At 42.7% G+C, this 21751-nt stretch overlaps 1 protein-coding gene across 1 annotated transcript in view; it reads left to right on the forward strand.

Moving 5' to 3' along the window:
• The first annotated feature begins 602 nt into the window (after positions 1-602).
• LOC139696542 (sodium-coupled monocarboxylate transporter 1-like) overlaps positions 603-21751 on the forward strand; it is a 42874-nt gene continuing 21725 nt past the window's right edge. Inside the window, exons 1-9 of the mRNA XM_071595345.1 lie at positions 603-1108; positions 2384-2543; positions 3612-3677; positions 3776-3827; positions 5737-5804; positions 14624-14778; positions 15430-15570; positions 17064-17172; positions 18054-18163. Of these exons, the coding sequence (XP_071451446.1) occupies positions 855-1108; positions 2384-2543; positions 3612-3677; positions 3776-3827; positions 5737-5804; positions 14624-14778; positions 15430-15570; positions 17064-17172; positions 18054-18163 (1115 nt within the window). The 5' untranslated portion in view covers positions 603-854. The remainder of the gene's footprint in view (positions 1109-2383; positions 2544-3611; positions 3678-3775; positions 3828-5736; positions 5805-14623; positions 14779-15429; positions 15571-17063; positions 17173-18053; positions 18164-21751) is intronic.

Raw genomic sequence — 21751 nt, forward strand, 5'->3', positions numbered from 1 at the left:
GATGGATTGGTCAACTCGTTAAAGATAAAAAGTAGGAAACATTATACTGGGTAACAGTTTATCTTCCAATAATTTCCATTTGCAAAGGTTTACGATTTATCTTTGTCAGATAATCAATGATGAGTTTAAAAGTCAAGATAATATCTTGTTAGCATACTCTCACATACATGAGCATTAATTATTGTGGAAGTGAAAAGTGAACGATACGCCCAGATCCGTAATAAAAAATGTTTTAGGTTAGTTTCCACGGCCGATGTAATAACGATGACATATTGTAATAAAAAGACGTATTGCCACGATGAACTCTAGTGGCAGTGGTCATTGGGGTATTCAAACGTTCTAACCGTTGAGGTTCAACACACTTTACACTGAGGCAGGCGTTGGGTCACGATAATTGGGCTTTTGGTGCGGGAGTTCCTACAGACAGCTCGTTTTCAGCCGGGAGATTCTCATGGTATACTTCTCTTTCTCAAGGTGTTTGCTACGCCAGAGGTAATTTGGGAGGAAAGTAGGGGCTTCCTTCGTCTTTCCTGAGGAGTGCAACCTCTGGCGCCCCAGGGGCAGTGGACATCGCAAGGGCCGACCACAAAGTGCCTTTGAAGGGTCCTGTAAGGATTCGGTACGGAGGCCTACGTGAAATATCCGCGAGCCCGGTTGAAAGTCTGCTACCCGTCTGTCGTAAAATCTCTCGTCGGACAAAGAGAAGGAGGGAGAAGTAGTCGGTCTGCTTTCCGGTGCAAACGAAGTTCAAAAAGGTAACCAAGTGAGGATGGCTTCAGAGTGACCGCGACTTATTTATCCTCCCGGAAGAGTCCCTAGCCGCACCAATAGTAAGGGTGATCCAGTGAACTTCGATGGCGTCGAGCGTCGCTACCCCGTCCTCTCCGTGGGCTCCCTCCCCAGCCCCCCAAGGCGATGACCTCCGGGGATCCACCATTGCCTTCTCGCCGTTCGACTTCTTTCTCTTCGGCCTCATGCTTCTTGCCTCGGCCATCATTGGGGTATATTTCGCCTTCTTCGCCAAGCAGAAACAGAACACGACCCAGGAGTACCTGATGGGCGGCAAGACCATGGGCCTCTTCCCCGTCACGATGTCGCTCATTGCCAGGTGAGGCCACTCATTCCCTCTAACCTTGATAGTCCTCCTGGGAAGGGGGAGGGGGTTTATATTCGCTGATTTCTGGGAAAACCGAACGTCTCCAGTTCGGAATCTAAACCCTCTGGAAAGGAAGATTTGTATATACGTGTCAGGTTTACAGCAACGGAAAGTTCATCTTCTTCCACAACTTTTCCCATCCCCATTCATGGAGTCACCGAAAGTGGCCAACCTCCTCCACATCATTCTTTTGCCCTTCGCACCCCACGATAAACAGTTCCCTTCTAACCATTCACCACTTCTCCCCTTGCACCTTGAATCTCCGTCTCCCACTTCCCATCTCCAATCCCATCAACAACACCCTTTTTCCCACGCACTTTTACTCCATTCACGTGATATGCCTACGTCCCATCAACTTACTGTCTTGCGCTTTCTATAATGAATCTCTCACCTTTCATTCCCACATATGATCAGCCTTTTCGAATGCAAAAATTTCTGCAATGGTTTAAAAAACCTGAAAGCTGTGTAAATTTAAGACGAAAGGCGCTATGAGGTCCTTTCATTCCATAGAAAGATATTTTTGGGCCTCTAATAGGCAATGGTAAGTGCATCTGTATAAAGGTCATTTATGCCTAAAAACAGCTCTAATAGTTTTCTTACTGAAGATTGTTATTGAAGGAGGCATGGAGGGAAAGAACTAGAGAGGAGGACCAGGGAAAACTGTGATGAAGTAAGCGGTAATGGCAAAAGTTATAACTAGGTCTATGAGGGAGTGAGGTAAAGGATAGACAGAGGGGCGTGATATAGATGAAAGAGTTTCTGCACGTCAATCATCGGGATGATTGCCCGCGATGATGGTCATAGGTATCAGGCAGTATTCATGAAAACCATAATAAATTGCTTTCACTCAAACGAACAGTACTTTCACATTTACCGTTTGCTGCAGTTGAACAGTAAAATGTCCTGAAGTGTCACCAATGTGATGAAACCGTGTACCGTGTTAATATACTTGTTGCGAATGTAATATTTCATCTTATTCCTATAGGAGAATGTTCACAAGGCTGAGGCCTGTACCATTGAAATAAAAATAGGTCGGTAATTTACAGAGGTATTGGTGAATTTCGTATCTCAGATTGCATAATCTTCAATTATAACACCTATTTGGCTATTCCTTGGTGCTCATTGAGAATATTTTTAAAATACGCCACGATTTCGTTTTGCCAACTGCGAACGTCGACAACTAACGAGTAAGGTCTTACGTGGGAACCACTTCTTTCTACTTCGCAGCTGGGTGTCGGGTATCACGCTCCTGGGGATGCCGGCAGAAGTGTACACGTACGGCACCCAATACTGGATCGGCATCATTGGCCTCATATTCAGCACAATGGTCACTGGGATCTTCTTCCTTCCGGTCATCCACAAGCTGCAGCTCACCACATCGTACGAGGTATGTTAGCCTCGTTCCATGGCGAACTGGTCGTCTAGCCTCACCACCCGACCTTCTTGGAGAATTTGTGTTGAATCTTGCGACTCTCGATGATTTTAAGAGCCAAGAACGTATTTTTACACCCCGATCGGGATATATTGGATTTCTATCCATTGAACCAGCAGACATGTCCGAAAAAGCCGTCACCCCACAAGCGTTCTTGGGTAATTTACTCAAATAACTTAAGTTGGTGATGAGAGTGATCCATAAGTCTATTTGACTTATACATTGCTTATTTTTTATTTGATTATATTTTCAAAATAGTAGTTCAAAAAGTTAATCTCTAATGAGATAATTCTTTCTCTGAGCACGTCAGTACCAATAGTCGACGGTTCTCTGACCAAATCCACTGGCATTGGAAGGTTAAAGGCGAGATTAACAGTGGCTTATTCTGAAAACCTACTGAACTAAATACCAAATAAACTAAATACCAAAAAAGGGGATATTATACTATTAAAAAAACAAGCACGGTAAAATTAGAATTAGTGAAGAAAAATTGGGTTAATATTATTCGTTTGTAGATAAAAATTATTTAGAAAAGCCTATCTGAACACATTTGGTACGTGGGTAAACTGATCCCCGGTTCACGGAAAAAAGGTATCAAAATCCTCTAATATTAGGTGACGTTTGTGAGATGAACTATTGGTGTGCATACCCAGTAATATCCTTAATGATTTTGTGGAATTTTACCCAAAGGGCCCAGGTTCGATTTTTCAAATATTCCTTCGCTATGATTGCGATTAGCACGCAACATTGCAGAATGACTGGGAGACATTAAACAATTACCTCGAACCAAGGAAAATACTTGCACCTAGTTGTATTTCTCAGCCACGCTATCACTTTTTCAATTTGGTAATGGTGATTTTGGAATCATAATTTAAATTAGATAAAATACAAAATTCAGCGAATTAAAAAAAATGAAAATAGCTAAATATCACCAGTAGACATCGTATTTTACTCCCTAATATAATCAGCTCTTAGCATTTAATCCTTTACTAATTCAATTATTTTTCTCCTGACTCTCTGCAGTATTTGGCTCTCCGTTTTGGCCAAAAGGTTCGCTTTCTGGGATCATTTCTGTTCATCATCAGTCATGTAAGTATTGCTTGAAGTATGCAACGAAAATTTTCGTTCATTTTTTGTAAAATTACAATGCCGTATAGCATACTCTCATCTTGGGTTTTTTTTTCCAGCTCCTGTACATTCCAATAGTCATTTACCTCCCGGCATTAGCCTTCAGTCAAGGTAATTACTTAATTTCACTGCTTTCAACTCTACCCTTTGCGCCCTTCATCTCTCAGTGCGGCCATCAGACGTCAAACTATGCCATCAAAGCAACCATTTCAAAATGAATTAATCGTAAGCAGTAACTGAAGAGGAAAATAAACCTCTCTCGCCCAAATTTGATGGTTTATAGCTCCCGTCCCAGGATTGGACAATGTCATTGATTAGGAGACTGGGAAAATAATGTCATTGACTCAGATCCCTGCACATTGTCGGGCAGAAATGCAATCTGTTGCTAAATATTGTTTTTCATAATATTATCATAAACAACAATACTAACACATTTATCGAACACCAGCTGATTTCCGAATGTATGTTTTAATTTTTTATCAAGCACTAATTCTGTGCAGCTCATAATAAAAGGAGCTAGAGAACAACATAGGGGTGGGATATGAAATGGGTCGTTTCGCGAGGTAACATGGGGAACGATAGGAGTGGGGGGTTTTTGAGACAAAGGGGAATAACAATTCATGGGAAATGGTGGAAAGAACACAGCATGAGAATCATTAATTAAGTGTTCAGGAATCAATGCCCGTCCATCACTAAAAGAGTGCGGCTGGCGAGAGTGGAAATACAAGTTACAAAATAATAATCGCTATAACTTTGGCTCTGAATACGAGTATGTTCTAGTGCACGCTATGATATTATTTCATTCTTTTCCGGAATCATTTTCATTCTTTGCCTGCCAATTTCTTCACTGTGATGAAATAACTTATTACCCTGGAATTCGTTTCTCCAGATTGTTATAAGGTAATCTACCAGCTAAAGTAGGTTTTGGATGGACACAACTGCCAAATAAATAAATATTTTGCGACTCCTAACAAAACACAATCCAGCAACCTATCCTACAACAAGTCCCTCTTCACATCTGTACACTATCTTCCTCCCTTCATCCCGTCCAACATTCCTATCCTGTTCCTTCCCTTTCCTCGTTTGCCTAACATTCTCCCCTCTATTACAGTCTTCAACATCCCACTGCCGGTCAATACCCTCTTCATCCACCTTCCCTGCCTCCATAGGATTTCTCCCAACAAACCCCTCTCTTCGCCCACCATACCGAGTACTTCCTCATTTGTTTTCTTTTCTTTCTCCAGATATTCTCTTAAATTCACGACACATTTTTTTATGTAAGGAAATGAAAAACAAGATAAGGCACACAAATTTCACTTTTTCCGGTTGGCTTACAACATCCAGGGGTAGAAAACTGGAGAAGTTGCAGCCAACGGGTTGACGAGGGTGAAAGTTCACTTGTGGGGAAAATGAGAAGAGATGATCCTGAGAGGAAATTTCATAGAGTCAATATTCTTATAAACTGGATTTAATCAACATAATGAAAGAAAGTGGTGTTAGAAATATAGTCATAAGCACATAGGTCTATGCATGTATAACTGGAATCGTGGGCGTTAGGCCAGTGATGATTCCGGGAGATTTTTGGTGATGATGGAAGCTGGTGATCAAAGGCATTCCCTTACTACAAGAACGTCTAATTGTTGTTTAAGTCTGTTGGTCAAATCCCTTCCCGTTTATCCTGACACTTCACATGAGTCATGCCACACTACAAAACAACAACGCTTATTCGGAGGTTATCTGTTTCATCCAAACTCAATTATCCCTTCTGTCCTAATAAGGACCATCGCATTACTAAAGCAAAATTAATCGCTGTTCTGTTACAGAGGCGGCTCATTTTTACGATCGCTACTATGACGAGGGTATTAACAATTAATAGATAATAATAAAGGGCTAAGGCATGAGCCAGCCTTAGGATTGAAATACTTTTGATGGTGCAATAAGTAATGGACTGCTGCCACATTTACTGGATTCAAGTAAGGAGGACAATTGAACTGACACCTCTCTCGTTCTCTCCCAACAGTGACTGGTGTAAGCCTGCATCTCATCACGCCAGTGGTGTGCTTGGTTTGCATCTTCTACACGAGTCTGGTAAGTATCATTTCTCACTCAGTATCTAATTACTATCGATCGTGGAGTAAATATAATACATGATAATTATTAAAACTCATGGTGATTTCCACATGTTTAGGGCTGCGTCCGTGTATATCGTTTAAATTCACAACAGTTTCACCAGCTATCTTGCTGGCGTCCTCAGTCAAGGATGTAAAGAAGCTCGTTGTCCCGTGTTATATACGGAAAACCCGGCGCCAATACCGGGAAATTTCTTCGGCCAATCAGGGAACGTCCTCATATTTGCGCGGAATAATTCTTTTCAACGCACTGTGGAGTGGATATCCATCCTCTCTGTTAAAGTTTTCTGGCCTTTTAACGAATTCAATGGCCTCTCTAATTATCCTCGGGAAGTATTTTTCTTCTTTCGCTATTATTTTAGCGTCGTCGAACAGAATAGTGTCCGGGTTCACTCCAGGCGTGCTCAGCGATGGCCGATGCTCTAAACTGTTTGGTCTTGGTTGCTCTCTGATGTTCACTCATGCGTGTTTTCAGCGCTCTGTATGTTTCACCGATGTACCATTTGCCGCAAGAGCATGGCACTTGGTACACGCTTTCTGATAGTAACGGTGAAATTTCATCCTTGGGTCCGGGTAGGGTGCCAGCTATCTTGGTGACGTAGTTGAATCTGGTCACCACATCATGCTTCCTTAAAGCCCTCGCGATTCTTTCCGAAGTCCCTGCGATGAAGGGGATGGTGACGCAAGGGAGGGGAGAAGCTGGAGATGGATGTAAGTGCACTCGAAGAGTCAGAACAGATTAAGAAGTAGCAGTCCTAGCCTTTAATTTCTCACAGTGCTATAATGATGGCAAAGAGTTCCGCTGTGTAAAAACCAAACAGGCTATTTAGCTTTGCCCTCATGATTCTTTGGTGGTGCGAGAAAACCGCGTAAGGGCGAGCTGAGTCTCACTTCAATACATCCATGAAAACAGCGTTGAAGTCTGTGTGGGATCCAAGTAAGATATGTTGGTATTTCACGTCGATGGCACACAATTTCGAGTGGGAATGTGGCATTGTCTGAATGTCAGCTATGAGGTTACCCAAGGCGGAGATATTTGGAGCATCAAATAAAATCCACTTCTGCTAGGGTAAAGCTCACTTCGCGAATACTCAAGATCATTTAAACGAACAGTGAGGGGCCTCGCAGCCCTTCTCTGTCCTTAGAAAAAGCCTCTAAACCGCAGATGAAAAATACGAGGGTCATCCGGAAAGTAGTACCCGTTCGTGAAATAAAGACACAAAAGTAAATATTAACAAACATAAAAAATTTTATTTGAAAGAGGATACTTTAAACTACTTCTCAACATAATCTCCAAGCAAATTAAGGCATTTGTCATAACGTGTGACAAGTTTCTGTATTCCTGCTGCATAGTCCTTCGCCGCCAGCTCATTGAGATACGCGAGGGACCCATCTTGCACAAATTTTTGCATAATGCAGATGGTGTTTAACAATTTCATGAACAATTGTTCGAGAAACATTGGGAAAATGCTCACAGATGTCATCAATTGTGACGCGCCGATCGTTCCTCACGAATTCGTCAACTGAGCTCACCAGTTGGTCTGTAATGACAGACGGTCTCTCCGAACGCTCATCGTCGTGTGTGTTCCCCCTCCCCATGTTGAAGTTGCGACACCACCGCCGAACAGACGACTCGTCCATTACATTGTCTCCATACACCTCCTTTAATTGGCGATGAATATCACATGGGCGAACGTTTCTTGCATTGAGGAATTTAATCACTGCCCTCACTTCACAACTGGCGGCGTTCTCAATTTTTTTAAACATTGTAAACAATCACAGAAACAACACAGGCAATGCTAGCGTCACGCAACTTGGCTCAGAGAAGGCAGACAAGCCACTGAAGCTATCTGACCTCGTCCAGCGGCTACTCGCGTCGTCAGCACTTCATGCGGCACGAACGGGTACTACTTTCCGGATGACCCTCGTAATATCAAAATATTAATGCTCGGTTACGGATAAAACTTTACAAGTATAGCTGCTGTATCAAGAAGTTTCTGTGGGTTGCCAAATATAATTCCCCCGCATCAGAATAAATGCAAAATGTCTGGGTTGGTTGTGGAAGCGCCAATTTCCACACGAAGCCTGGAATTGTGGACTCTAGTCAAAGATCTCAAAAACCACTATCTTCACTTTACAGAGCATAAAGCACACTTCAAGGTCTGTCCCAAAGTAGTATGACTTATTTTGTCCCGGATAGTCGGATGGACAGGCGGTGGTTTCTCTGGCTGGTTTCTAGGGAGGGGAGTCTCAAAAATGGCTGAAGGCCGATTGCATTTGGCTCCCAGCCTTGCGGAGTGCAGATAGTTTGTTTGCGAAACCTAACGTGAAATCACTTCGCTCCGTCATGACCGTTCATTGGAACAGGGCTACGACGTCAAATTTTGCATGAAACTAAGCAAAATCGGGAAAGAGGCTCATGAAATGCTCATTGTAGCTTATGGTGATAACACAATGGGTAGATCGGGTGTTTTTGAGTAGCACAAATTGTGTCGGGAGGGTAGAGTGGGTGTTGAAGACGCTGAACGTTCAGGACGCCCTTCGACCTCAAAAAGTGACGAAATCTTGAAAGAGTGAATGTTTTGTTGAACAGGGATCGCAGATTAAGTATTTGCATGGTTTATGAAAAGTTGGCATACATTAAAGTGATGTGAATCGACTTGTGACCAATAACATGGCCATGAGAAAGGTGTGTGGGAGGTTGTTGCCACGAGTGCTTTCGGATGAACAAAACGGAACTCGCACGCGAATCTGCCGAGAGCTTTTCGGCCCTGTCTCAGCCAACATACAGCTCTACCCTTGTCCCACCAGACTTCTTCCCCTTCCCCCGCCTCAAATCCATGCTGAAAGGATGTTACCACGGCTCGATGGAAGCGTTACAACAGACCGTGACGAGGGAGTTTCGCAGCATTCCGGGTGCCGCCTTCCAGAAGGCGTACGACGCTGGCAGCTGTGTGTAGATGCACAAGGGTGCTACTTCGAATAAGTTCGAATTAATGCATCAATTCTGGCAATAAATATTTTAATCGACTCAATCCTAGTACTTTTGGGACGGACCTTGTTTATGAAAAAATGGTAGACCGATCTGATATACATACACTGTGGCTAAGAGACTTGATATATTTTGTATTTGACGGAACTTTTCCAGTGGTACCCAGATATGCTCTCGCCAGTTCAGTCTTCTATCTAAAATCATTCCTAAGAAACGAATGGACTCCACAAAAAGGAAATTTCTTCCATCTATGCTTAGTGTTAGTGGGATATATTGTTCGCGAAGATGATAGAAGTGAGTACAAGGGAACCAAAGAGTTCACCCTCCAGGATCCCCTTTCCTCACTCACGGTTGCATGCATGGCAAACGCCCGGGTGGGTCGCAGGCCAGATGGTATGGCCGCACACAGACAGCAGATCAATGGGACTATCTGGACGCATGCCTTACTTACTGTGGTTTTTTTCGGGGTTGTCTGCTCGCCTTTTTAGTCACCTCTCATGACAAACAGAGATACTGCGGGAGTATTCTCAATTCCCTTATCCACAGGAGTAGCATACCTTCTACCTTAGCTCTACAGGGCCCTGCGCAACCAGTAGTAACCATTCAGGCTGCCGCAGTCCTCCCATTTACAGGAAATCTGAGGCCGCAGCGGACTGTTATTCTGGCTTAGTCTGGTTTCTGACGCCCTTTAAATGACGGAGGGTATACTGTGAACTGTTTACCTGTCACTTTCACACTGATTTATGTGCGCGCATTTATATACTTACCTACCCGTTCAATTCCCATTCATACAGCTCAAGTATCAGGCTACCTCATTCCAATCTACCATTTCAAAACCTGAAAATAAATTTTCTTATTTTTGTCCTCTTATGGAGGGGTTTAGCCCCACTTATGCGATGGGGCAAGCTGGTAGGGTGGGCAGAGACGAAACGAGAGCCAGAATCATCCAGCTACAATTGACCTTAGGCACCAAGTAATTGAGGGACTTTATCTGCATCTGTAGTTCAAGCAGTTATACTGCAACCGAAATCCTCATCATGCTGGACCCGACCGACTGAATTGGACTGCAATCGAAAGAAAAGAATTGAAAACCGCGACGATTTTTTATGACATAGTCATGGGCACTTCTGGTTGAAAGTTTGCTTCAATGAAACGTGATCATTTAGTCTGTTATGGCTAGGTACAATAAAAATTAAAGTAAACAGAAGAGCAGAGGCAAAAAAGACGACAAAGATCATAATAAGGAAGAGAAGAACCAGATGGCTTGGGCACACTTTTGGACGTAACTGGATGTGTTATTAAGAGCATGATAGCAGTGACTGCGGCAACAAGGAAATACAAATGTTTAGGCCAATTAAGGAAGGAATATGGAATAAAATGAGGGAATATCTACCAGGGATTGTGAAGGAAATTAATGTTAAAAAGGATAGAGTGAGTGCTGCAGTGACCTAATCTTCGATAAGTGATAATAGTTATGGTGCGTCGAAAGCTATGGTCATTTTGCACCATTGTTAAAAGGTTTAAAGCCTCAATTCCCTTGTAATAAATATAATAATAAATAAATACATAAATATTGAAAGTCAAAAGCCCTACAAAAAAGATACCACAAATATAGCTGTCTCATTTTTTGTCTCCGTTTCATTAATATTATATATTAGTTTCCTGTGATGAGAAAGAGACTTCAGAACACCTCCTTTCATAATTCTGTGGGGATACTAATTGAATCTTAAGTTATCAGTTCGCCGATATTGTGAATGCCTTTCATCATCACATCCCATTTACACGTGGGCAGCAACCTCAACAATGAGTCTGCATTTCCAGACCATCGGAGAGATACTAATGGGCCCCATTCAGTCCTTTGTTGACTTTTTCCTAAGCCTACAAAGTGATAACGCCGGAGCTATAACTTATCCACCAGGAGGAGAACGCCCCCGGCTCCTAGCCGAGTTTGCCCACGACAGTAACCTTGAAGGCATTGACGCGGACCGAGTATGCATAGAATTTTGAAACTTCACTTGATAAACGAAGGAGTATGGTAAACCAAGTGCCGTGCTCCTACAGGAAATGTACTAATGCAGCGATACGGAAAAAAGGCAAACAAATATCGCATGAAAGAACACCAAAGAGCAAGGAGCAAAAACCTAAGACTCCTCACCATTTCTGCGCGAGCATGGAACGAACCAGGACACGCCACACAATTCCAAGAGGCAAGTGCCATTACGAAAGAGAGAAGGCACAGTCCAAGACCAATGAGAGAAACTAAAACACCGATGAATTTCAACTTCGTCTTCATAGGTTGTCCCCTGAGCAACACCTGCAAAAGGGTTTTAAGGAATAAAGTAATATCTGGTGCTATCCCAGCGTAGTTAGAGTAGAAATTCCTCTCGGGTCTTCCACAGGGCGAGAGTCTCCTTTCTGGTCGAAGTTTCAATGCTCGACTCAGGCATCGTCTCCTGGGCAAGAGTGGCGCAACTCCAGTTTAATTTCTGCTCAAAAGGTTTTTACTCAACTATTGTACCAGGTTAAGAAGAATAATAGTAATAATAATATAAACTGTAAAATAACAATAACCTATGGAAATCCTGGCCTTAGGAACAAGTTCCTCTTCTGGTTCCAAGATAAAAAAGGGGTCCACCGAAGAATGTAGCGATGGGGGAAAAACTCAACGTATTTCCGTCGCGAACAGTATTGGCCCGATATTTGCCTACGGGAAACTTACAAAACCTCCGCCAGATCGAGCAAGAAGAGAATAGTAGAACATCGAAGGTAAAAAAGGGAACAGCAATCGTGTAATTACAACATTAGTATAGAATGCTTAGTAGTCTTCAACCTTTTATAGATGATTGAATATGAAATATCACTGGGAGTGCGCCGTAAGTCACTGGTAGGTATTGATGTTACACTTAACTTGGACCGCGTCTTCTTCGAGGTGGGAAGCCTCCCATCGTCTTTTGTTTTAGTCTTTCTTCAAGCCCCAATCGTAGGGATAGTATTGCCTAACCCCTTCCTTGGTTCTGAAGCCTAATTGGTCTTCAGCAAAGATTATCTCCACCTTCCCTTTAATTATATTTCTACAAATCTGGTATTCTGATTGCCAACTTTCGAAGCGTGGGAAAGATGCCATATTGTATGATAATTAATGGCGATGTCTTTTTTCGGTAAATAGATTGTTTTGCTGTCCTGCGGTGTCGTTTTATCCTCATCATACGAGATACGTATTTTGAGATACTTTCGCATGGTTACTTCGCCGAAATATTACCGTATCATGAAGATTCATTAATGCTGTTTCATATTCAGTCAAGATATCTTCCACACTTACCGGTATACGTCGACTTCTTTTTATTCTTCCAAACGATGCTGTATTTCCGATATTAGTTCTCCATCATACAATTCTTCTTTGTATGCTTCCCAATATATCTACACCTATTGAAATGTAATGAAATAATTGACTTTGTAATTCCACACACTTTATTTAAAAACACACGACCCAGGTTTCGACGTTGAACGTCATCATCAGGTGGTCCTCATAGAAGCACGCTGGCTATATATACCTTCTGATCATAGGAGGGGGGGGTTGGTCAGAGAGGGAGGTCGGAGGGGTAAAAAAGGTTACAATGTAGCTGGGAAGAAAAGAGAATTACATTTTTGATTTAGAAGAGTGGTAGGTCTAGGAGTGGGGAGTGGGAGGGATATAAAATTTCGTTGGCAAGATCATCTTTCCAACGGACACATTTCAAAATTTCTAACTGCTCCAAAGCATCGAGCCTTTGACCTTTTTCTTCAAAATGAATAATTTTTGTAGTTACGCCTGAGACAACAAATTTTATCTACACCTATATAATACCCCACAATCGGATGTGTGCAAGTGTGTGTGTGTGTGTGGCGGGGGGGTGTTAGTTCACCACCCGCAAAATAAAATAAAACCACATGCAGAACCAACATATTCCTGCAAACCTACATCCACTGTGGGGTATATAGGCATGCAAAAACCTTTTTAACTTACGCACATGCAAATACCTATACTATCAACTAATATACTAATGCACCTTAGAATGTAGTGAAAATTTATCCAACAACTTGCAAATTAGAATTGAAAATTAAGAAGGGGAAATGTGACTATCACATGCAAATAATGGTTTCAGCCCCCAAATGCACACGTAGCGGAATGCGACACACCGCTGCAGGCAGCAGAAGTGTCCCCCCCCTTTACAGAGAGAGACGAAGGATGGAAGGAGAAATGTGAAAGCAAATAAATGAAGCAGGGCAAGCAATACTGTTACCAGCACAACATTCTTTAATGTCAGCTCCATGCGGTCATTGGAGAAAGGTTTGGACAAGAAAACACATAAGATTAGTGAAAGTGAATGCATTTGAATAAGATTAATTATTCACAAGACGCTGTGGGTGGCAAGTGGAATTTTCGCTGGCTCGAAGGAGTCCTTGAGTCTCCTAATTCAAGCATCTATTTCCATAATTTTACGGCAACTAAAGCGGCTATGAATTTATTTAGTAAGTTTGACCTAGTAGTAGTAGTAGTATTTAGGGGAGGCGACCGACTGCAGAGGTCATTTGTGCCATAGCGGATGGACAGGAATGGATGAAGGGTGGAGAGAAACCCGGCGTCGGCATTAGCCTACTCTTTACGAAAGGCGCCAAGAGGTCCGCAGCTTAATATCCCATCCGACGGACGGTGTACTCACTCAAAGTGCCCTCCACAAAGCACCTCAAGCAGGGATCGAGATACCTCTGAAAAATATTGAACACCGCCGGGATTTGAACCCGAGCCCTCTGGGTGGGAAGCCAGTACGATAGCCACCGCACCAATCCCGATCCCCTTTAATCTAGCACATATGCATACTAACCTCTTACTTACCAAATAGGAGTTTCCCATGTTTATCCTTCACTACTTGGAATTTTCCAAGAATCATACTATAGTGATGTCATTTTTTTTAAATATCTCGTCCAGTTTTTATTTCATTAGGCATATCGTTTTCAATATGCGCACTCATTACTCTCCACCCATGATTCTTTTTGTGCGCACTTAAGCGTGATAGTGTTTACTTCTTCAGATTTTCCCAATCCCTTTTAACTTCTCGTTAGCTTAACTTTTGAAAAAACTCTACCTGGAATCCAAGGCATCGACATTGAAGGCAGCATTCGAATCCCAGTCGAGGCGAATGCTTTTTCCACTCTTGAATTCTCATTTTTGTGTGGCACGTGACTTCGCTACCGTTGTTATGCCGCAAATTCCCACGGTTTCCTTGAATTAATTTATACAGTATGAGTCGAATAACTTCTTGTAGCATCTTCGCATTTTATTTTTAGAGCGTCCTTTAATCCATACTCTTTCTGCTGCTTCTGGCATACTATTTTTAAGATACTCCCCACTTCTTTTATCCAGAATAATCGACCCTCCTTTCCATAAATTGTTTCATTACCTCGGGTACTTTCCATTTTTCCAGGCACGTAAACCCATTCAAGCCTTCGATGTTTTAAATATTAGTGATCAGATGGGGTACACGCTCAAACCAAAGCTCGGCAAAATATTTTTGGGTATCCATTTGAATATTTCACTTAATTCATTCTCGATTACTAGATTGGTGTACATCCAAATAGTAATATAAAGATAGACCACTTATTGGATTAATTTGTCTTGATAATCTGCCCACTGAAAAGAATCGGGTATCTTATGGAGCAGGTGTGTACCTTTCAAATAGTATTGCCTTGCGTCCTATTCGCGAACGTCGATGCAGCGTGCACTGGTCTCAAGTGTCCCCTCTTTGCAGGGAGGTCTGAAGGCCGTCGTGTGGACGGATGCCCTCCAGATGGTCATGATGTTTGGCTCGATGGCCGTGGTGGTGGTGGCCGGGACCATATCCGTGGGCGGCTTGCAAACCGTCTGGGAGCGAAGCGAAAAGAGCAACCGGATCGAGTTTTTCAAGTGAGTACCATCCCGTGTGTTACATACGCAAAGTGAGATCGATGCACGCAGGCAGGCCATCCCAACTTCGATGATGATGAGGATTTCAGGTGTGGCAGCATTCTGTGGCTAAATGTTTCCCATATTACAAACTCCTCTTAAAGGATGCAAAATATAATTCATCTTTCAACGCAGTGGTAACCTATTCGATCCATCAGATTACTTAGCTATAAAATATTTCGAAATTTGAGCATGAAATCAAATGTATTTGCCGAAATCATCAGTGAAAAATTATAGGAATAACATGGTGCATAAAATATTATTTGAGAATATATGGGTTTGATCATGAGTAAATCCATTTATAATTTAAGTATCTCTTTCATATTCTAATTTTCATATTTATTTGCCTAGTTCAGGGTATTTTCAGATATCTTAAATATTGGTAATGTTCTCAAAGTTGAAATTCCTTTTTCTACCGTAAATATTGGAGGCTCTTTTTGCGGATTCACAATCAGATGAATAAAAACGTAGATTTAAACCTGAAACAAATTTCTAAATTCTATGTGCAACCTTGGCGTGCGGCGAGCCTCTCCACTGGAGAGTCACTGCATTGTAGACTACTTTTTAGTGAAAACATAATTTGAGCGTCCCTCAATAATTAATTACCTTTAGCTTGGACATTGACCCAACAGTTCGTCACACGCTCTGGAATGTCATCTTTGGATTCTTCTTCATGTGGACGACGTCGCTGGCTGCCAATCAGGGGATGGTCCAACGATTCCTCGCCATGAAGACCATTCAAATGTGCTACAGGTAAGGGAGAAACCCAGAAAGGTATGAGAAGTTCCCGTAGGAATATTCACACTCACTATACCAGACATCCACGAGATGAATAGAAAAACAATGCATAAGTTGCAACAATCTATCAACTCATCTCCATTCTATTCGAATATCTAGCATTCCCGTAGTCAAATGGATTATATGGCATAAGTTAACGATCAGAAAATGTCTTTTTAGCAAATAGTTTTGTTTAGCCACGAAGCTTATGCAATTCACGCAGATGTCAAATCCGCGATTTTGAAATTGCCATAGATTTCGCATTCTGTCAGTATGACATTAATCTTGTTCCCTAGACATTGACGATATTCTTCTCTTTTGGCAACATAAAACGGATACCCTGTAACCTTTCATCTCTTCCATCGATACAGCATTTTCTGTTTCCATCATCACCGCCTTTTCATCTACTTAAATCACATTTTTATATGTCCTTATTTCCCTGTTCAATAGTAAGTTCCATACCTGTCCATGGGGATCGAGATGGTGCGGGGGCTAACGTACTGGCTTCCCACCCTGAGGGCGCGGGTTCAAATCCCGGCGGTGTTGAATATTTTTCAGAGGTATCTCGATCCCTACTTGAGGTGCTTTGTGGAGGGTACTTTGAGTGAGTACGGCGTCCGTCGGATGGGACGTTAAGCTGCGGACCCCTTGGCGCCTTTCGTAAAGAGTAGGCTAATGCCGACGCCGAGTTTCTCTCCACCCTTCATCCTTTCCTGTCCATCCCCTATGGCGCAAATGACCTTAGCTGTCGGTCGCCTCCCCTAAAAACTACTACTACTACTACCTGTCCATATAAAACCCACACAAAAACAACTATCTTCATTTCATAAGCTGTCATTCTCTCCACTCTAGACATTCAATTCAGTGCTTTTTTTCTATCCGATATCACCGCATCAGCAACAACCCTGATTCCGTGAATAAATTCCTGTCAAGCCTTCACACCTCTCTCATCCGACGTGGTTATCCTGACTCCCTTCGAAACACAAAAATCCTGAAACAAGCATAAACCCTTAGAATATCCCATAAAAAGAAAAAAAGACACTGTCTATTTACACCATCTACTTAACTGGGGTTGCAGTCCCTAATAAATTATTCTTAAAATTATATCCTAAGAATATTTCCTGAGAATTATATCTTTACCCTATCCTTTCCAACATCAAAACCAGCGCCAACCTACTTTTAAAATCCCCCTCTGTAACAATTAAGCGATCAGAAAATCTTTCAAATATTCTTAATTCCCCCGGGCTCCTTTCTAAATCCACTAAAATTACTAAAATCACTTCAACCCCCCCCCACTCCCCCCATCCCTCCCACCTGTTCCAAGAGGTTTGAACCCACTTCGACCAATGGGAGCGGCGCGGGAAATTTAATTGCATTACTTTTGGAAAAACCCTGTATGTTACAGAATTAATTACGAGACTTACAAACTGAACCTTATTAATATCAAAATATTTCTCCCTTCTCTCCAGAATGTTGATCATGCATTGGATTGGTGTCGCGACAATTTTCTCCTTGAGCTGCTACTCCGGTCTACTCATCTACGCCACCTACCAGGACTGTGACCTTATTTCCAGCAAGGTAAGCCCACATCAGAAATCATACCCCTCTGTTCAAACCATTCCGATGAATAATTACTCTTTGAGTTCTGATCGCTGCCATCTACAATCATTGCGTACACCCCTGAGTATACGCTCATTATCGGTTGCGATTTTAATCTAGAATAAATCACACAGAAAACGTTTATAGAATTTAAACAAATCGAAGTGAATTCATAGATGGAAAAGTGAGTAATGAAACACTCTTAATTTGGAAGAAATTTCATCGCTAAATTATGGATGCCGCCACATTTTCCACAAAAACACATAAAAATATTACAAATTTTCAGTCGTGTTTCACACTAAAATGATGCAAGGGTGCAATACAGTTATTCAGATTACTATTAGACAACAGAAAATATTCTTAATTTTTATTATTTTAGATTATCTTCCGGTTAAGGCAAGAATATGAGGAAAAGAAATACTTAGTTATTCCACACATATTTTATTAAACACACAGTGGTTGATAAAATAAATGTGGAATAACTAGGTGACTAACATGTATTTCTTTTCCGAAATGAATCGCTTCCACAAAATGACGCCTCAGACCATTCTATTCAAGAATATGAGGGTATTCTTTCTAGGAGTTAAGTTCCGATGGCAAGGTTCGCATTTTGAATCGATGCAAACGGAAAATCATACGAGGGTATGACATAAAAATCAATTCTTAATCTGCACAGAAGATAACCTTTAACTGTAAATAATTTTTTTTAAAAAGCTTCCTTTATTAATATAATGGCTGGCTTGCATTGTGCACATATCTCACCCAGATTATGTTCATAGCGAACTTGGCATGCGCATTGGTTGCAGCCATACTATTCCAATGCGTTGCCCACTCACACCCCTCGATTTCCTTCATTACAGAGAGTGAATGCCCCCGACCAGGTGCTGCCCTACTACGTGATGGATGTCACCGGTTACCTCAAAGGACTGCCAGGTCTCTTCATGGCCGGAGTGACCAGCGCCGCCCTAAGGTAAGTCAATTCCACCCCGACTCCCGATGCGTGCCTGATTGTTAAATCAAACGACGAGCGTGTTTTTCCGGGTACCGGAGAGAGTCGCTAGAGACAGACTGGAAGGCCGGTCATCATGATCACCTTGATCCCTTTACGATGCGAGCGGACAATTATTAGGATTGGGAAAATCCTAATGCAGTCAAACCTGTCATAGGGCCTCGTAAATTTTGAAATCGTAAAGCATACTGTTCTCCAATATTTTCGAAGTAAAAATTCTAAGACAACCCAGAAGACGAATGGAATTATTTCTGGCATTTGTAGTATAAATGAGTTGGATTTATAGCGTTGAAATGTTAGAAAAAATAAAAAAAAGTTTTTTTATGAACTAGGTTTGCAATTGTTTGTCATTTGTAAAGCACATGCGGAAAGGATGACTCAAAATGGAACGAGAAGCATTTCAAATGACTGAATTTATTTAGATTTATAAATGGTTAAATGAGAATAAATTACAAATTGAGTAGCTTGGAGTGGCGTGATGTGGTGGAAGTCGAACATAATGAACAACTGGTCGTAGCACCTTTCCACTTGATAATTTTTTTTGTTCATTTAACGACCGGGTTTCGATCTGTTTCATCAGGACCTGACCTACACCATCAGGACCTGATGGTGATCCGGTCGTAAAATAAACAAAAATTTTTATCAAGGGGAAAAGTGCTTCGATCAGTTATTCACGAGAATAAATTAATTCGCTTTTTTCCATAAAATACCCTTTCTATATATTGTAACCTACCCAGCGTGGCAAACTTGAGGATAATGCATTTATCGAATGAAGGATCTAAGGTTTTCCCGGCGTATGGTATTCAAGAAGTTCTCTCGGGTTTCCCACCGGGTCAGGTTGCAGTACACCGACGTTTCGAAGGCTGACTCTGCCATCGACTTCAGGGTGAAGTTCAGAGCATAGTTTCAGTTTTTTCAGTTTTTATTTGCCAAAAAGTTATTGTACAATATTTTTACAACATGAAATAGTTTGGTTTTGACAAACACCCGTTATAGGCCGAAGCCTCTTCTGGCCGGAGAAAAGACGGGAGGTTAAGGTCATATGAATGCGGTTGCATGTAGTGGCTTAGGGTGCCATGTGTAAAACAATGGCTTATACTATTGTTATTTCTCCGGGGTGGCATTTGGCCTGGTATTCACCCGAGGGAGTGAGGAAACCCGGAAAAACCTCACTCAGGCCGCCTTAATTAAACCACGTTCAAGAAAAGACAGGTGTTTCCGTGAGGCGTTGCCAGAGGGGGCCAAAACGTGAAGCGTCATAGGATAAATTACATTTGTTAGAGGCATTTGGCCTTCCCTCGTTTGTCCGTTAAGCGGCAAAGTCATATTTCTCCGTAAAACATGAAATAGAGGATATTTACTTTTTTTACAGCATAGATATTTTACATGGATATTTACAATTTGTTTTTTGATAGACAAAGATATTTGAACATTGCAAGAATTACAGAAGTATGAGTAAAAAGGTAAACAAGTATAATAAAAATACGTCAAGTATTACAAGTGGTTATTGGCAGTACGGGGCATCGTTCCGTGAAGCGGTAGAAAAGTAGTGCACCAAATGATGACCCCTGCTATTGCAGTTCTTTCGTTGGTCTTCTTTGATCTTGAATTACAGAGGTGGTGATGATTAAGATAATGGAAGAGTCCCTCGGAGGAAGATTGTGCTGCCGTTTGTTATTCCTTTCTCACGTTGCTGGTGGACGGTCGGCTGAAGGTCTGAGATGAATTGCCTAGGAGAAAGGAAAAGGGCGGTAGATTATTATTCTTTTAAAAAACAAGTGACATTGTATTTACCGTGCAACCTTTTGCGAAACAAACGGAAGCACAGTATTTCGCGAGAACAGGCAACGGACGCTCCGCCCAAAGATGTCGCCAGAAGCGGCATCAAGGAGCGCAACGACCGTCTCCCTTTGCGCCGGGTGAAGGTTCACTAAGAGGAATGTCAGTAGCTTCAGGAGATCATCCTTTGCCACGAACTCCTGCCGGCTAACCACAGCCGGCACGTCGGGATCTTCCTCGGGGTCAGAGGAAGCCTGTGGTAGTGCAGGGGGGTCGAGGACGATGGGAGCCGTCGTTGGGAGTGACGACGGCTCCTTCGGGCGCTGTGGGCAGCGGTGATCCCCGGCGTGGTGGCCTCCGCCGCAATTTGCGCAACGAAGGGCCTCAATGGAGCATTCCGCTGCCCCGAGCGCACCTCCGCAGCGCGAACACTTCGGAGGGGCTCTGCATTCTCCCGCCACGTGGGAGAAACTCTGGCATCGGCAGCACTGCAGAGGTTGGGGGGCGGGCGGACGAGAAGGCTCTACGGCGTAGGTTTTGCCGTCACTCCAAATCCGATACTGTGAAAACCGATAGCGCCGCGCGGGAAAGGTACACACTAAGGGCACAGAGTAAGGTGTAGAAGGAACGCTGCGTCGTTCCAGCGGGGAGCAGTGAAATAAATACGGTGGTGTCGTTTAGACACGACGATCTAGGGGTTCGGGTTGGGGGCGGGTTTGAAGTAGAGGGCACTCCGAGTTCCGGGGATTCCGGGACTGGCGACACGACTCTTCATTTTTTGCCCCTCTTTCCCTGGCGTAGCCACTCCACGCCTTCAAACTCGTTTTCCCTCTCGGCGGACGCTGAACGCGTCATGCGGCGCGCGCCGTCCGCCATGTTGCCCGGATCGTTGATCCCGGATGGGGCGATCCCTTCGGCCACCGGGTGCACAAGAGGGTTACCGCTGGTGGGGCCCTTACTTATGTTCCGGCGTCCTGTCCCTACTTCTGAAAAATAAATGGTCCTGAAAAGGGCCGTGGAAGTTCCCCCGATGGCTCTCCTGCGATGTGCGGATCATTCTTTTCCCGGCTGGGGCGATCCCTTAGGCGCAAGAGAGGTTACCACGGGTGGGGCCTCTCAAGCGTTTCTTACGCCCGTCCCTATCTTTCCCAAGAAAAAGCCTTAAAAAATGCTTATTCCGGTGCTGATCCTTCCCGCGATGCGCCGGCTTTCCCTCGATGAAGGTCCCTCGGTGTCTGCTCCTCTGCTGATCCGCTCCCGTTGAGGTCCGAACTGCTTCTCCATTTTTTTTTCTTCAGAGTTCGTGTGACTTGCTGCTATTGCAGCTTTATTTCAGAGTATGCCTTTGCTCTATGACTCTTTTTTATGTCAGTTTTTTATTTATAATTTCAGTTGTACTACTTGATTTCGCAATCTTACCAGGGGTTTGGTATTTGTCATTTTAAAATTTTAAGATATCATAGGGTCTTTTGTATTTGTCAAATTCAGTCCCCTCATCAATTTTGGTGCAGGCCAATGCCGTACTTTCATTATCCTTTAGGTTCTCGTAATAATTGTGGCATATTTTTTTGATGGTTTCTTTCAGGTCATCCTCTAGTGTAATTTGTTCGTACATATCCTTATTTTTCACCCTTGGTTTGATGCGATGCATTGCCCTAAGTATGTTCCTTTCAGTTATTTCTAGTTTTTTAAATCTACCGTTACATATCAGTCCTATCCAGGCTGGGGCTGCATAGGTCAGCACTGGACGAATTACTGTATTATAAATGT

This window comes from Hetaerina americana, unplaced genomic scaffold, assembly GCF_022747635.1.
Source record: "Hetaerina americana unplaced genomic scaffold, ioHetAmer1.1.p SCAF_7, whole genome shotgun sequence".
NCBI lineage: Eukaryota > Metazoa > Arthropoda > Insecta > Odonata > Calopterygidae > Hetaerina > Hetaerina americana.